This window comes from Thunnus thynnus, chromosome 11, assembly GCF_963924715.1.
Source record: "Thunnus thynnus chromosome 11, fThuThy2.1, whole genome shotgun sequence".
Taxonomy (NCBI): domain Eukaryota; kingdom Metazoa; phylum Chordata; class Actinopteri; order Scombriformes; family Scombridae; genus Thunnus; species Thunnus thynnus.
Genome location: NC_089527.1, coordinates 18,560,605 through 18,576,477, shown reverse-complemented (window position 1 = coordinate 18,576,477; position 15,873 = coordinate 18,560,605). Strand labels below are relative to the sequence as shown.

General features: G+C 36.0%; 2 protein-coding genes across 3 annotated transcripts; one reads left to right on the top strand and one right to left on the bottom strand.

The window, feature by feature from the left end:
- Positions 1-51: 51 nt before the first annotated feature.
- Positions 52-7,947, bottom strand: dcaf17 (ddb1 and cul4 associated factor 17). Its single transcript, XM_067603546.1, has 15 exons — positions 7,757-7,947; positions 7,374-7,518; positions 7,170-7,273; positions 6,054-6,144; positions 5,814-5,950; positions 5,628-5,706; positions 4,926-5,015; positions 4,735-4,842; positions 4,440-4,542; positions 4,159-4,301; positions 3,225-3,334; positions 2,906-2,993; positions 2,704-2,787; positions 531-686; positions 52-445 (listed from the first exon to the last, which is right to left on the bottom strand). Exons 2-15 carry the CDS (start codon positions 7,497-7,499, stop codon positions 338-340), a joined length of 1,527 nt encoding a protein of 508 aa, XP_067459647.1. The 5' UTR covers positions 7,500-7,518; positions 7,757-7,947; the 3' UTR covers positions 52-337.
- Positions 7,508-15,199, top strand: mettl8 (methyltransferase 8, methylcytidine). 2 transcript variants are annotated; one of them, XM_067603550.1, is made up of 10 exons: positions 7,508-7,595; positions 9,146-9,302; positions 9,544-9,635; positions 9,832-10,085; positions 10,221-10,270; positions 11,605-11,665; positions 12,601-12,740; positions 13,853-13,959; positions 14,115-14,180; positions 14,882-15,199. In XM_067603550.1, the coding sequence occupies exons 2-10, from the start codon at positions 9,151-9,153 to the stop codon at positions 15,016-15,018; spliced, it is 1,059 nt and encodes a 352-aa protein (XP_067459651.1). In that variant the 5' UTR covers positions 7,508-7,595; positions 9,146-9,150; the 3' UTR covers positions 15,019-15,199. The 2 variants fall into 2 exon arrangements, with proteins under 2 accessions (XP_067459651.1, XP_067459650.1); XM_067603549.1 differs by having other exon boundaries at positions 9,739-10,085.
- Positions 15,200-15,873: the final 674 nt, after the last annotated feature.

Below are 15,873 nucleotides of genomic sequence, written 5' to 3'. Positions count from 1 at the left end.
CTACATATCTTAATATCTGGATGGCTATGATGGAAAGACAGACACACAAAGTTACTGGGAAAAATATAACACTTTATTTTTAGAGACACTATAAAAATCCTGTATGTTCACAGGTGGCAGACAGAACATGGTTAACAGTTTGCAATACAGCACAAAGACTTAATGTAGCAACTTGATTATCAAGTGTAATTTATGCAAAACAGAAACAATTATCCAGATGTGAAAAACAGCATTATGAGTTTAACAGAACAACTATACAAAAATATAAGTTTGAAACAATATTTGCAACATTTTAAAGTTAAATGCATTACAGCAGCTTTGATTCACCTTTGCACCACTATATTGTGGCAGCTTTCAATTTGTAAACATGGCAGCAGAAGTTGGTGTTCTTTTGTTCAATATGAACGATTGTGTCTTTGTCAAAGAAAAGCTCATGTCGATAAGTCTGAAACACAAGATAAGAGCACACATGAATCCATAAACACAGACACTTCAGTCTAATGATGGTCTGGTCATGTCATGTTACTCACCTCATCCCACGGTTCAACCAGATCAACCGTCCGCAGTAACTGCCCACTCTGGTTGTCATGGAGACGGATGTGAGCTCTTCCCTCTCCTTCTTCACCGTTCGTTACCACCACTGCCAAAAGGTCCAGCTCATCCTCATATTCCACCATACGGAAAGTCTGCAAAATTAAAGGGCCAATGCTGTGAATCTCTGTCATCACAGACGCTGTGCACAGTTCTTTATCGTGTATCGCTACTGTCTACGCTAACTGTGAATGTTACTTACATATGCCCTGTATCCTGAGCTTTATCAGCACTCTTATTGAAGGGCAGCTTCACAGCAGCGTTGAAACTTGCAGCACAAATGTTGAAGTATAGTAGGGGTGTTGTCAGTACTGTGACTTCAGTGTTGGAAATGATTACAGGTGCAACAGAGTGCACTTCTGACATCAGCCAACAATGATGTGGCCAGAGGAAGAGGCAGTTATGAGAAAAGCATAAATAAATGTTGAAAATAATATGTCATATTTCCAAAGGCTGAGCATTCCTTCAGTGATCTGATGAAGGAAGCTCTGATATGTTTGAAACCCAACAATAATGGCTGACTTTCCCAAATGTCTCATTGATTCTGAACCCTTATTACTCAACTGTATTTTTATCTGTTGTTAAGAGATATCGCGGGTGGTACATTAGGCACCACTGGTTTGGTTTTGATCAAGTTTGAAGGTAAGATGTAGGGTAGTATGTTGACGGTAGGATGTAGGTTGAATTTGGAGATTACGTACAGTACATCTGGGGCCAGATGTACAAACGATCCTTGTGCACAAAATCATGCATACACCATTTCCCACACATACTGTAAACTGTTATGTATAAAAACTCAATGCGTGGTGAGAAGGTGCATAATTCATACAATCTTCAGATCATGTGTATGCATTATTTAGAAGAGCAATCCAAGGGTAACACGATGAGGTGGAGTTGAAAAATAAAGTATAAAGCCTTAATATACAACTCAACTAATCATATGACTTTAACACAATGATTTGTAAAATGCCCATCAGATGCAAACTTTTGTGTGATCAATTTGAGGCAAGACAAGTCTTTGAAGTCTTGAAATCACTGATTATCTTTCTGCCCTTTTATAATGAGGATTTAGATATCACTGGTGATTCTGGTTCACAGGTACATGTGATGCATTTATGATGAGGTTGATATAAATAGCCACAGCTGTGTGTAATGGTCATTCATAATGACAGCTGTAAATCTGCACTTCTTTGCTGTTCTCATAAACATCTCTAACAAGTGGTGGAGCAGCCACAAGTACTGGTTTGCAAACATATTATTAAGGGTGTTTCTACAGCCGTTTATGGCTGTCTGTGGGAGTGGAAATGAGGTTCATGCATGTGTGCCTACAGAACCGTGTATTAGGGGAGGTTGATATGGCCCTAAAATAATATCACGATATTTAAAGGGTATTTCTGCGATAATGATATCCTTGACGATACAACAAAATACTCCTCACAGGATTTTTGGCTCTCCTCATACCAAACCAGGTGCTTCTGCTTGATATGGTGATGTGGTTGTTACATTTTCTTGCACTTCTTACATATTACTGTGGTTGGTTGTACATCTAATCTTTTGTAACCAAACCACTTCCACACTACTGAAGTCGCTCCCCTTTTTAACTCCTCCACTGTGGAGTAGGTCATGAATAATATGATATGGCATACCCCTGCTATGCATACACAGCTTTATAAATCTCTTGAAAATAATGTGTATGCATATTTCTGTTTGTGCATAACACAGAGCTTTATACATCTGGCTCCTGGTTGCTCCGAAAGCTATTTATAAGATTTTCTTAATTACATTGAAAGTCTTAAGAAGGTATAACTTTGCCAAAATGTCAGCTCATGGAATAACATGTGCACTACTTACCCTTTATTCTAAGCCCTTGCTTTCTACCAAGTTGTGATACTTACTGCATCCTGTGTTGTGTTGTGATATCTCAGATGTCACTTGCAGATTTTTGAGGAATTTTATATTTCACCAATATGCAAGGCATGTTTTGTGTTCTGGCTTCCAAATACAATGTAGATTCCATGTATGCTATGTACTTTAATTTGCTTGACCTCTGCACAGTACAATTTTCTTTGCAGAGATACTTGAATAATGATGACAGCTTAAGTGTTTTAGTACCTCTTGATCGGGGTCATCATCCAGCTGCTGAAATCTTCTCTTCACCGTGCGGCCTGATGAGGTGACAGTGACTTGTGAGGTAGACTGCAGTAGACAGAAAGCAGAAACATGAAATTCTCTGAGATTATGGAAACACAGGTACAGTATTGTGGGTTGTGGGTTACCATGGTCAGTCTATTCAGTAAATAAGCATTAAACTTACATTGTTGTTTCGATGGGTTGTCATAGAGAAATCTTCAGCTATCTTTGATGGTAAACCACTGTTCAGCTCACCGAGGATTTTTAAGACACTTGGAGAAAAACAAAAACATTTCCTCAATAAAATAATCCAAAAGAAAAAATGATATGTACACTGAACATGATGATGTGGAATTTCGGGGCAAAGATTAAGGCAAAAACCGTTAGGAATGTCTTTGGATTTCCTTTGTTTTGACATATTTGCCTCCACACCAGGGAAAGTTTACTTTTGATGCCTTACTCAGTGTTCATTTTGTCATGTAGAAGTTGAATGTAGCACTCACTTTATGGTGGTCGGCCCAACATGAATAATTCTTCCTGAGTCGTCAGGGTGGAAGAAAATCCCATCACTCTCTAGAGAGCAGCAGTTCATATTCTGTATTCCATTTGATGCCTAATTTAGTAAAATACAAAGGCATTTATTGAATGGCAAACTGCACACAGTACCATGAGCACATAACTCTTTCTACAGTCCCACATATGTGATGTAATTGATGTAATTGTGCATTTTAAAGCACCAACAACTTGTGCAAAAACCAATGTGGAGAAGTTGAGTAAAAAAACACTTGACTTATTAAAGTGATATTCCACCTAAAATCTATTGTATGAGCTCAGCACAACCACTCTAGACTTAAAAGGTGGTAGTAAAACACAGTGCTTTTGGTGCAGCTTCATCTTCAAGGCGTGTGATATGCTTTTTAATACTTGGACAAATTTTGTGTGGGGTACCAGTTTAATAAAGTTAAAAATACCACAAATGTATTTTTTTAAATATAAGCTTATGCAGTTAGTATACTACCAATGTCGCAGGTACATCACATTGATCAAAGCAAACAGAACTGTGGTTTCTTGTGTTTTGAGAACTGCATTAGCTTAGTTACTGATGATTCTCTCAGGACAGAAAAAAATGTGAGCAGTGTTGTCAAAAAAATATATATCTGGAATTATCTACAAAAAATACACAGTAGTGGGACCATTTTGTGTTGTTTTGAATGGTGTTAACAGGTTTGGTTTTGTTCTGCTCTGTCCAGCAGCTGAATGAAGCTGACTGTCAGAAAGGCTCTTTCAGACCAACTTGCCAGCAGTTAAGTCTACCATACAACAAGATTGGGGATACCTACTACATCCAAAAACATTCTATATTTTATACTCAAATTACCACTGTTATTGAAATTTAATGTTATAGTGTATGGTTGAAAAAAGAGTTCTTAAATATACCATAGTGCTGTCCTTGAGTGAACAGATGTGGTGAGTCCCCTTGTGACATTTTTGTGGCGGTGTGTGGATGTAGTGCCATGGGTAGCCTCCAATCTGGACACCGTTATTAGAGCAGGACACCTCAAAAAGTACTGGAGGGCAATCTGTGTCATGAGATTAATAAAGAAACATCATGCTTAGGTTGTAAGGAAAAACATTCCTGCTCACTGTGGCCAAGTAGGTCTAATAACATCTTTCACACAAAAAGATGCCACCAGTCTAAACTTCATAAAGTGACCCACCTGTGATCTGGATGTTTACTGGGATACCAAACGGAACATCTCCCACTGTTTTGCCTCCAAGTTGTGAACTCTGCTTTCCAAGAGTTAACTTCTCTGCCATGTACTGAAAACAAAGAAAGGGATCTTGAAAATACTCATGAAATAAACAGATGTTAGCAACCAAAAGGATAATAAACTGGTTTACACTGGATGAGTTAATATTCACAAATGTACTTCTAATGAAAATTTTAAAAGAATGTATTAAACAAAATATTCGGCTTGCTCAATATTGTGTAGAATAAAAAAAAATACCCACCTTTTGCACAATGTGCTCAAAGCTGTAGAGCTTCACTGACTTGGTGCTGTAGGACACAGCAAGAACACCTTGAGACAGAACAACATCGGTGACACTATTCCCAAATACCTGAGAGATTAAGAGAAACATCTTAATAGTAACATGTCACTCCCACAAGAAAAATGTTACAAACTACAAAAAAATCTGAATACCTTTTTGTTGATCTCCATAATGCCCACAATTTGCAAGGGGAAAACATGAAAGATGGCCAGGTGCATCACTGTATTTTCAGTGATACCTGCCTGTAAAATTTTTTAAAAAGATGTCAAATTCAGTCTTCTCTTCATCGCATTAAAGATCATTTACCGAGGACTAGTCATAAAATGAATACTCAGTTACTCCATCAGTTCATTTGCAGAGAATTTAACAACAATTTTGATAATTAAACTGAAGTAATTTATCAAGAAAAGATGCCAAGTTCCAGCTTCTCAAATGTGAGGATCCAGTTCATTTTCAGTTTTGTATCTTTGTATATTGAATATTTCTGGATTCAGGGCTGTTGTTCATACAAAACAAGCAATTAGAAGACATCACCTTGAGCTCTGATAATTTTGTGGTGATAATTTTCTTGCATTTCTTGCATTAGACTAAACTATTAATAGACCAACAAAAAATAGTCTACATTAATTGATTATGAAAATAATCATTAGTCTCAAATCTAGACTAAAATGATGTTTAAATTCCTTGGCAAAGTCATTGCAATATTTCACATTTATTTGACTTAATTTGTGCAAATAAGCCTCTCAAAATCCAAGAACCGAAGAAATATCATGAACAGTGAGATCAGGGGCTTATACACTGTCATGTCACACTTCAATAAAGGCACAAATCCCATTAAAATAGATTAATCTCACCTGTCGTGCTGAGGGTGTTTCTTTCTTTTGAACAGATTTAACATAAAACATCTCTTGAGAAACATCCCAGCCAAGATACCTAGAAAGAATTTCAACACACAGTAAGGTTAAAAGGTTTTTAAATTAACTACAACTGAAAATAAATGTATTAATTTCCACTTAAAGAACTTGGAGCCTTGAAAATACCTGAACTTATGGTTTGAAGAGAGGAAAACTCGCTCCAGCTCTTCTCCTGTTTTGGCTGACAGGCGGTAAAGCCAGTTATTGGCTGTCAAAGCCAAGAGGCTGGGTTTATGATCAGAAGGAGAGGCTAATGTTTTGTCCTGTCAATAATTAAAGAGCAGATTAAACAATACTCTGACACTCATTTTCCAAAATCAGTTCATTTCAACTTCAGTGAAAAAACAGTCAAAAAACTTCACTTACAAGTGGGCTCTGACACAGCAAGGCATCTTCAAATTTCTCCAGTTTAGATCGCTTAGGCAATTTGTACAGAAGTTGAGGCTCAGACTGAACACTGAAACATGAACATATTGTTTATCAGAGTATTAAACTTTTCTTCTGTTGCCAGCGTTAGTAAGCATAGTGTTATAGATATGAGCAGCATTCAAAATAAACAACCTAATATTTAGTTGCAGCCACTTTAGTACGATTAAAGTCTCAATTGTCTCCAAAACTAGAAATCTGCTGTAACTCATCTGCTTCCATTAGCATTAAGAAAGAGAAATAAATCTAGTAAAATAACTTATACCTGGATTCATCCCATTAATGTGAAAAACAAAAAATTATTATCTCTTACAATTGTACAAATGACAGTATATGTCACTAAACATATTCAGTACCTCCAGTGAATCTGAATGCAATGTCCATTTACCCTGTAAACGTCATGATATATGATTCTGTTTACAATTTACTCTAATCTCACTGCTAATTGTAATTTGGTAAATGGGTAATTTTTTTGATATAGTTTTATTATAATATGTTTATGAGCTGCATCTCACAAAGGGTGTATGATGATTATCTGATTTTGATTTATTTAGATATGAATAAAACTAGTGGGCATTTTTTGACTTAAATATGAGACTTACAGTATGTAAGCCAATTTGAATGATGTCATTGTTTATCTGTAGCTCTAATCAGGGGCGGCTCGTGGCATAGGCCACATAGTGTGTACTTATACACAGCTTTTGGAAATACACACTTGTTCTCCCTTCTTAACATTTTTCCTCTCTTTTTTCCCCATTGACTTGCATGGGTTTTCATCAGGTTTGTTTTTCAAAGCCTTATCATGTTCTACCTCCGGCAATACCACCAAACACTCTTGAATACACTTTGACCCCCATTTGCCTTTATGTCTGGGGGAATGGGAGGACTGGAAGTCTGGGCTGAAAGTACCATTGGTGCTCTTTTTTGGGGGACTCCAATGTAAAACCTCACCTGGGCACCAACATAGTCAGGGCCGACCCAGGCTCTAATGTATTATTTTGTACTGTATGTGTACTGCAGACTGAAAATCACTGCAAGTTAATTATTCACACTCACCAGCTGTAGCAGCTCTGGTAATTTTCAAAGTAGATTTTACCATCCTCATACATTATTGTGGATTTTGAGGTCTTGCTCCACACTTTAATATAATTCCTGTTGTCCTACAATATAACAATAATAAAGAAGATTATATATATATATTAGCTGAACCAGTTAGCTACAGTAAATATTTCATGCTAAATGTATAGTGTTTTCCATTACCTGGAGGATGATACTTCTAAGGACCTTCATATTGTGCCTGATGAGAGTCGCAGCACCGATACCTCTGCTCCTCCAGCTCAACACCTGAGCGGCGTTAACGCTCCTTTTTCTCCGGTAGGGCGCCATCAGCAGGCGGCAATTGTTTCTACAAGAAGACTGGTAGCATGTCAAGAGCCGACAACTACCTGAGGTGACCCCAACACTAGACCACAGCCACAGCAGGTGAGGACGGTTTGGTTTTCCAGTACGATAACTTTACAATCGTTCACTAAGCTGCATATTCCTGAGACCCCGGTTCCAGCTAGAAGTTAACAGCTATCTAAAGTTAGCGTTGCTGAGCTAGTGAGCCTGGATATCTGGTCAACCTCATTCAAAAGTCGTACCTAGTCCACTTTGTAAGGGCTGGTTGAACTTAGGAGTTGTCCGGAGGTGTGGAAATGAAGTGTAGTTAGTAGTTTAAAAATCCGGTGTACAATTACGGCGCATTTTAACCGGTGTGGCGTCAGTTAACGCTAGCTGCTACCGTTAGCTGTCCTGGCCTGCGCCATTTTTGTAGTTTTGTAGCGTCTTCTTCTTGGCATTCTTTTTCCGTCTTCTTCTTTTTCTTCTTCGTGATGTTATTTTTTGGCGGTTGGCAAACAACGAGATGGTGCATTATCGCCACCAACTGGTAGGGAAAGCTTTTAGTTGAAGTTGAAGCCCAGCTCAAGAGACAAACAAGACACAAACCGACAACCAGTTAGCCAAAAATTCCGACTGGAGTAATCATTTTATTTTTGCTTCAGTTCATTTTATTTGATTTGCTGAGAAAAGTCAGAGATGTTGACAACTATTGTGAGGTCAGGAAGCAGGCTAACAACCAAGATGGTCACACACACACAAACACACATATACGTACACATATAATATACACATATAGATATTTATTCATATAGCATACATAGGACATATGCACACTGCACTTTACATGCATACACTGATATGTTTTATACTCTTCTTGTTTATATTCATACCTATTACTATTTCTTTTACTATTCCTAAATATATAGGCTATTTTTGCTGTTAAAGAAGAAAAAAGAACCACATATGAACCTAAATTTAATGAGTGGGTACCACCACTCTAAACTAAACCAACTTAACACTTTTTTCTATTTTTTTCTTATAATTTGTATGAAATTGCCCCACCCTCTTTGTAAAATATCCTAAAATTTAACTGTTAAATACCTACAAATTACTCAAATAAGATTAAGGGACCTGTAAAATAAAGCATTTCTGAAAACATTTCACATATCCAATTCACAGTCAGCTGTATCTCAGTTTATTCTTTGTGTCATTCTTGCCAGAATAAAAACCTGCTTGTTAAAAATCAATATATTCGATATATTATTGATCTTATCAAAACAAATAGATTAAGAAAAGATTCTTAAACTATATATTTTTTAAGAGTGACTTTTTCAGTTACTATTCATGGGGAAAAGAAATATAAAATTAAATTTGCTTTGATTTGGGTACCTTTATATCTACTGACACATTACCAGGGGTAAGTTTGTAAAATGCAAGTCAGAGAGAGAAAATAAGATGATGATGATGTGCAGCAGCAAAACATTTTTTAAAACATTTAAGAGCTCCCATGACTAATAGACTAATAAAATAAATGTCAAAGGACTATGCGTGGTGTACTAGTTAAATGCTAACAAAATACTTGTTTGCAGAGAATCAGTGAGTTTGTAAGTGTATTTGAAATGAATTACACTCTTCATGCACTTTTACAGAGTAAATGCATAAACTGCGGAGCCTCTCTGTGGCCACACTGGCTGAAGTTTTAAGCGGATTGTTGACGAGACTAAAGAGCACTGGAGGAAGACCTGCAGCTCCGCTGGGTTCAAGGATTCTGACCAATCATGATGACATCTTTAAGCACAACATGTGGTTAGTCATGTAGTTGACTCATGGTAGCTCAACACCTGTCTAAGACACTTTCCTGATCTGAAATTGGAAATATTAGTGTATTTTCTTTTATTCAATACATGAAACTTATTTGTATTATATTAAGATGTATTAAAAGGTATTTGGTATGGGAGCAAATGAGAACATTCACCTACTGGGCAGTTTGTGAGTCATAGTTGACCCGATGTATCAGCAGCTGCTTTTGTAATGATTAATATTTTAGGGATCATGTGCAGTGGACAGAAGAAGACAAGGAAAATGCACGGCAGAAAGCAGAAGAAAACTCCAGTGTACAAATTCCTTTAAAGGAACAAGGCAAGAATGTGTTCCCTCAAAACTATTTTTCCAAATTAGATTTGTTTGGGGTTACATGGCAAATATAGCTTTGTAAAAATATTCTTAAATCTCTGCCACACAGGTAAATTTGACACAGAAGCTTGCCAATATTGGGACAAGTTTTATGAGATGCACCAGGATAAATTCTTCAAAGATCGAAAGTGGTTGTTTTTAGAATTCCCAGAACTGCTTCCTTCGGATGCAAAAAGCCAAGCTACAAACAGGTGTCCGGATGATCAGCAGGCAGAATATCCACTACCGAGTGGGTCCGACAGAGAAACCAGACAACACAGCTGCCACACACACCATCACAGGAATACAGACTCCTCCCATCGTCAGGAGTCCTGTCAAGGTGCAGCACTGGAGAAAAATGAAGCTGCCATACAGACTTCTTTTCCTGGACAGCATGCATCTTTCAGGATCTTGGAGGTTTTCTAAATTTATAATTAATGTTGATTTTATGGCTATAATTTTGATTGTTATGTGTGGATCATTACACAGTTATTATATAAAAAAAGTAGTAGGTTTTAAGTCTTTGCCATGTTTCACTACTTCTCTTCACAGGTTGGATGTGGGGTTGGTAACAGTGTATTTCCCATTGTTAACTCCATCAAGTGAGTAAATATTTTGAGATATTAATATATCCTGTATTTAAACTAACCACTTTAACATCATTAATGTGTATCATATGTCAATCCTCATTTCATATATACCCAATATTGGCCAAGAGAAACAACATTTTTATTTATTTTGTTAAAAATGTATATTGTGCACACACTATGACATCATCCAACTGCGCATCTCCAGCTAGCACAAATATTTCAGTCTTTTCATATTGGCGTTGTAAGGACAGGAGCATAATTACCATAAATATGCAAATATTCATGTAATATTAAAATATACACCAACCAAACAATAGTACAAGACTACTTCCATGTGGTTCAGTTAGTTGAAACAGTTGGCATCCTTATCCTTACTTATGGCTAACAAAATGTTTTCATCAATGTGGAAAACCTTAGACACATTGAAAAAGATATTACATTGGTGGTTATAAACTGTTCTTTCCCTTTTACCTTTATCTGAATTTGAAATACAAGCTGCAACAAATGTAGGAAGTCAAAAATAGATACGAAGCATATTTGCATGTGTAGGCAACTCTTTTCTTTTACAGTCTTTATATATGTGGAATTATCTCTCTTAACAGTGGGAATTAATTTACAAAATATATTTCTATAATGGCTGATGCTGATCAGTGTGGATATTATCCCTTTAAAGAGCACTAGTTGGTCAGAATGGATTTTAAAGTGGTCTTTCAATGAATCCCTGTGTCATTACAAAATACAATATGATACTATAGTGCTCCTTTAGACAGATTTCTGGAAAGTGGTCCTGAAGTAATTAATTCCTACATTATTGGAGCAGCTGTCAATATCAGTTTCTGAGTAACAAAGGAAAGACAGAGGTAGGGGAAGAAAAGTGGGCACATTTTGCTGGTATTGGAGTACACTTCACATTGTCACCAGCAGGGATGATTAACCCTCCAGCAGTGGTGGGGACAGGTGCAGACATGTTCTCTCTACTTTAAAATGATGAAATCCACGAAATGGCACTTTAACACTTTCACTTCCTGTTCCTGCAAATTTTTGTGCCATCTTGTTTCAAAGAAGACAAACATTTGTAGATTTTGCAAGGTCAAGAAAAGAAAATAATGATGGCTTCAGTGCATAATCTCAATTAGAGTTCAATGGAAGGGAAAATATGCACAGTTTATATTCCACTTTCTCTCCTTGGTATATGATAGAAATTTGCTGCACAGAGTATCACTCTGTGTAGAGTGTAAACCAAGTTTCGTAGCCATAAAGCTGCTTCATCAAACTGTTTGTTTTTACCTGTATATGTGATGATGATGATTGATAAGTGTTGATAAGTTGGCTGCTCTCTTTCACAGAGAAACTGGTGCATTTTTATACTGCTGTGACTTCTCCTCGCGTGCTATTCAGCTGGTTAAGGTGAGTGTTTCTAATATTGTTTGGTATGAACTGTATATAGTGTATCAGGGTTAATATTTTCTTTTTTATTTCAGGCTTGACAAATAACTCATCTTATTGAAACTCATCTTCATCTGTCTGAATATGTTTGCAGTTGTATCCTGAAATAATGGGACCTATTTCTTCCCATGTTTTGTTTCTGAAAACCCAAAGCTGACAGAAATCTAACAAGCCATTTCTCATTAGAGTAAGAACATAAATCAAAAATGTCAGAGTGACAACTTTTATTATAACTAAGGGATTCAAGTTAAAACTATTCAAATTTAACTGCCATCTCTGTGAAATTTCCAAATGTGACACAGGCACGAGAAATCAAAACATGTACACAAACTGCATTAAATAAAATGACCAAAGGAGTCTCAGCACAATATGGAGTCAAATATTGTTTTACAAGTAAACTTGACCCAAAATTAACTTGGACACTATACAGTATTTATTTATTTTATTGAGCTGCACTTAACATTTTATAGAAAGTAATTGTGTCAGACAGATAACTTGAAAGTTGAAATGAAAAAGTAAACAAAGAAGCATGACTGACAATTTAAACTCATAAAATAATATACTCCTTGTAATATTTGATGAAAAAACTATTACATACATTTTTCTTGCGCACTTTGGGATTACATCATACTAGACATCTTTTAAGATATGTTTTCCTGTTATATAATAACATTGATTGGGTTATTAGCAGCATTCATAATAATACTGCACATTTACATTTTAATCTGACAAAGGTCAAAGTCACAGTGCCTGTACAATAGCTGACACACATCCTACATGATATAGAGAAGTGATGGGAAGGCAGAAAAGATAAAATAATTGTTTCAATGCCTGTGAAATTTGAAAATAATATTCACTTGTTAAGACACAATAAAACATTTATTTTCCTCACATAGGACCATCCAGACTACGATGACTCTGTATGTCATGCATTTGTCCATGACATTTGTGAAGAGATGGCCTCCTTTCCCTTTCCTCCTCAGAGCCTGGATGTTATTATGGCAGTCTTTGTGCTGTCCTCCATTCATCCGGAGCGGTAGGTGAAGGTTAGAGGACAAAGATAGGAGAGCCTGATGTCATTTATCACCTGCCAGACTGCCAGACCCCCACTCCCTAACCTCTGTAACCTTCCCACCCCACCTTCACCTTGCCCAGGCTTTGTCTGAATGTCATTACGAAACCCAAACCTAAATTTAGACACAGACCGTATTTTGTCATTGAGTGCAATATGTTTCAATTTTTGTTTTACATTAAACAAGAATTTAAGAAGATATATGGGAGCCTAAAGGGGACTATATTAACTGATAATGTAAATTTGAAAATGAAAATGTAATTCTACAATAGTCCGCAAGAGCACTTTCTGACCCAAACAGCTTATCTGTGGCGTAATACAGTGTGTGGCATGTGTAGGAATACGGAAGTTCTATGGTTGAGAAAATGTAGTGCCGAAGGTATGGGCTGTCTGACAGCAAGGTAAAGTGTTGCAAATATTAGTGTACACGTAAACTGACATTGTTTTTTTTTAGGTGGGCCTTTTTTAGGTGGCTAAAATACATTTTGCTGCTGCCCCTGTCCACAGCAGTACATTACTTAGCTTCCATGCTGGTACTCATGCCTGCTTCTCCAGATAAACATCATCTACTGCAGGTAATACACTGACTATGGATAAGTACAGGGTACGACTTTGAAAATTAAATGTCAAACAGCTTCTTCATTTTCATTTTAATATGGTCATAGAACGCCCATACGAGTATGTGAAAATTGAAATGCAAATTGGATTATTGCATTTCCATTTTAATTTTTACTCAAATAACATATGTATGTGGAAATTATAATGCTATTGGAAGAATTACATTTTCATTTTCAAGTATACATTAATCATTTTAATATAGTCCCCTGTAGGCTTCCATAAAGAGCAGCATGTATATTACATTTTTTAGGCTAAAGTAATAGCAAATGCACTTACACTGGCATCTTAGCACTATCAATGTAAAATGGTTTCATCTTTTAATACTTTGCTTGTTAAGTTTTGAGGCATCAATGAGTATATTTCTACAAAACCTACTGTGGATCTTGTCCTGGGTTCTTCAATAGTTGCAATCTTATTATATAAGATTATTTTTCCATTAACTGACATTTTATTTACAGAATGCAAGGAGTCGTGAACCGGCTATCTACATACCTGAAACAGGGAGGGACATTCCTCTTCCGTGATTATGGCAGATACGACTTCTCACAACTCCGGTTTAAAAAGGGTGAGCCTCCGAATATGAGTACAGCTATTTTATCTACTTAACCTAAGTTCTTGTATATTCTGTGTACCGTATAGTGTGTGTGCGCTCATGTGATTTTTGACAAATGTTTTTATTCTTTAATGTTTTAATGTAATTGTTTAATCTTTTACAATCAGGGCGGTGCTTATCAGAGAATTTCTACACACGTGGAGATGGAACCTGTGTTTATTTTTTCACAAAAGGTATTTCTGCACTATGAGATCAACATTTTATTTTCTGCATGCAGTAAATAGTTGCTGAAAGGGCAGTAGCTACCACTGGAGGCAGTGATGTTGACTATACCTATTGAAGTTGGTGAACAATCATGCACTATAACAGAGTCATGAAAACTAAATGGCATTCAACAATCATTAATGTTATTAATTGCACCGTGCTTTTCCTGCTTTGGCATGTCAAAATATGTTGTCTGTCGTCTCTGATTGGTGATTTTATTTGATATATCCTTTAAAAAGAGAACTTAATGCTGTCACACATGCGTGGATGAAGGCTTCATGCTGAAATAAGTCAACCTATTGATTGCAAATAAATTTACCCAAAAGATCAACACATGAGGTGATTCTTGCTGTTTTTGACCACTGCATTGCCACCTTGTTTCCTGACTTTTGGGAAATACAGACAGACATTTCAGAATTTTACTCTTGATAATTTGCAGAAAGCTGTGAAACAGCATTTAAACCTTCATGTTGGGACTTAAAATCCACAATGTAAAACAACATAACTGAACAATGTTGTATAAAGAACAAAATTTATATTTATATTTTTATTTATTTATATTTTAAAACAAATTCAAATAATTAAACAATTGTGAGTTTTTGGAGTCAGGGGTAGGGGGGTTAATGCCTGTGGTTGCTGACTGTGTTTTTATATATATATTTTTTTACAGAGGAGGTTCATGATTTATTTTCCAAAGCTGGACTGGAAGAAATTCAGAATCTGGAGGACAGACGACTACAAGTCAACCGAGGAAAGAAAGTTGTAATGCAGCGGGTGTGGATGCAGAGCAAGTACAGGAAATTATAACACCCCACCACAGGATCATTTTGAGATATATGTCTTTTTTACTTTATACTTTTGCTGTTCTTTTTTTTTAAATTTATTTAGTTTTTTAAACAATAACTCCTTATAAAAGTCTTGTCTGTGTATGTGTACAACTACAAAACTGTATGAAATGAACTTTTTGTATAAAACATGTAAAAACAGATCTGCTTTGTCACCTATTTTTCTTTTTATAGATCACTGGATTAATATCCATGAGCTGGGTATATTGAGAAACTGTTCTAGGTCTATGAGGGAAAAGATACTGAACACAGAATACACTTTGAAATATTAAACTTTAATTGTGATTATTAGAATTGGAATAAAATTGTCTCCTTATTTTCATCTTTAAGCTTTGCTACATATGATGGAAACCCATTATGAATAAGTAAAGTAAGTCAAAACTTATGAAATAGTAAGTCAAATTTTGAACCTGTAAGTCAAAATTATGAGATAGTAAGTCATCTCATTATTTTGACTTACTATTTAAGAAGTTTGACTTACTATCTCACAATTCTGACTTAGTCGAAACTTTGACTTGGTATCTCAAAAATATTACTTGTTAAAGCAACATTACCATGGGTATTTTACTTTTTATCATGCCTAAACCTTCAGATAATCTGTGATCATTTTGATTTAGCAAATCAATTTTTTGAGTTAGTATGTCAAGTTTGACTTAAGTCAAAATTATTACCATCGCTATTTTTATTTCATGACTAAACTTCATGCAGTTTTTTTTTTCTTTTGGCGGAAATTGGCTTCCATAACTTTTTGACATCGTCCCACTGATAATCCCATTTCTCTTAAAGAAAAAGTCTAAGCTTCGAACATGATCAATCA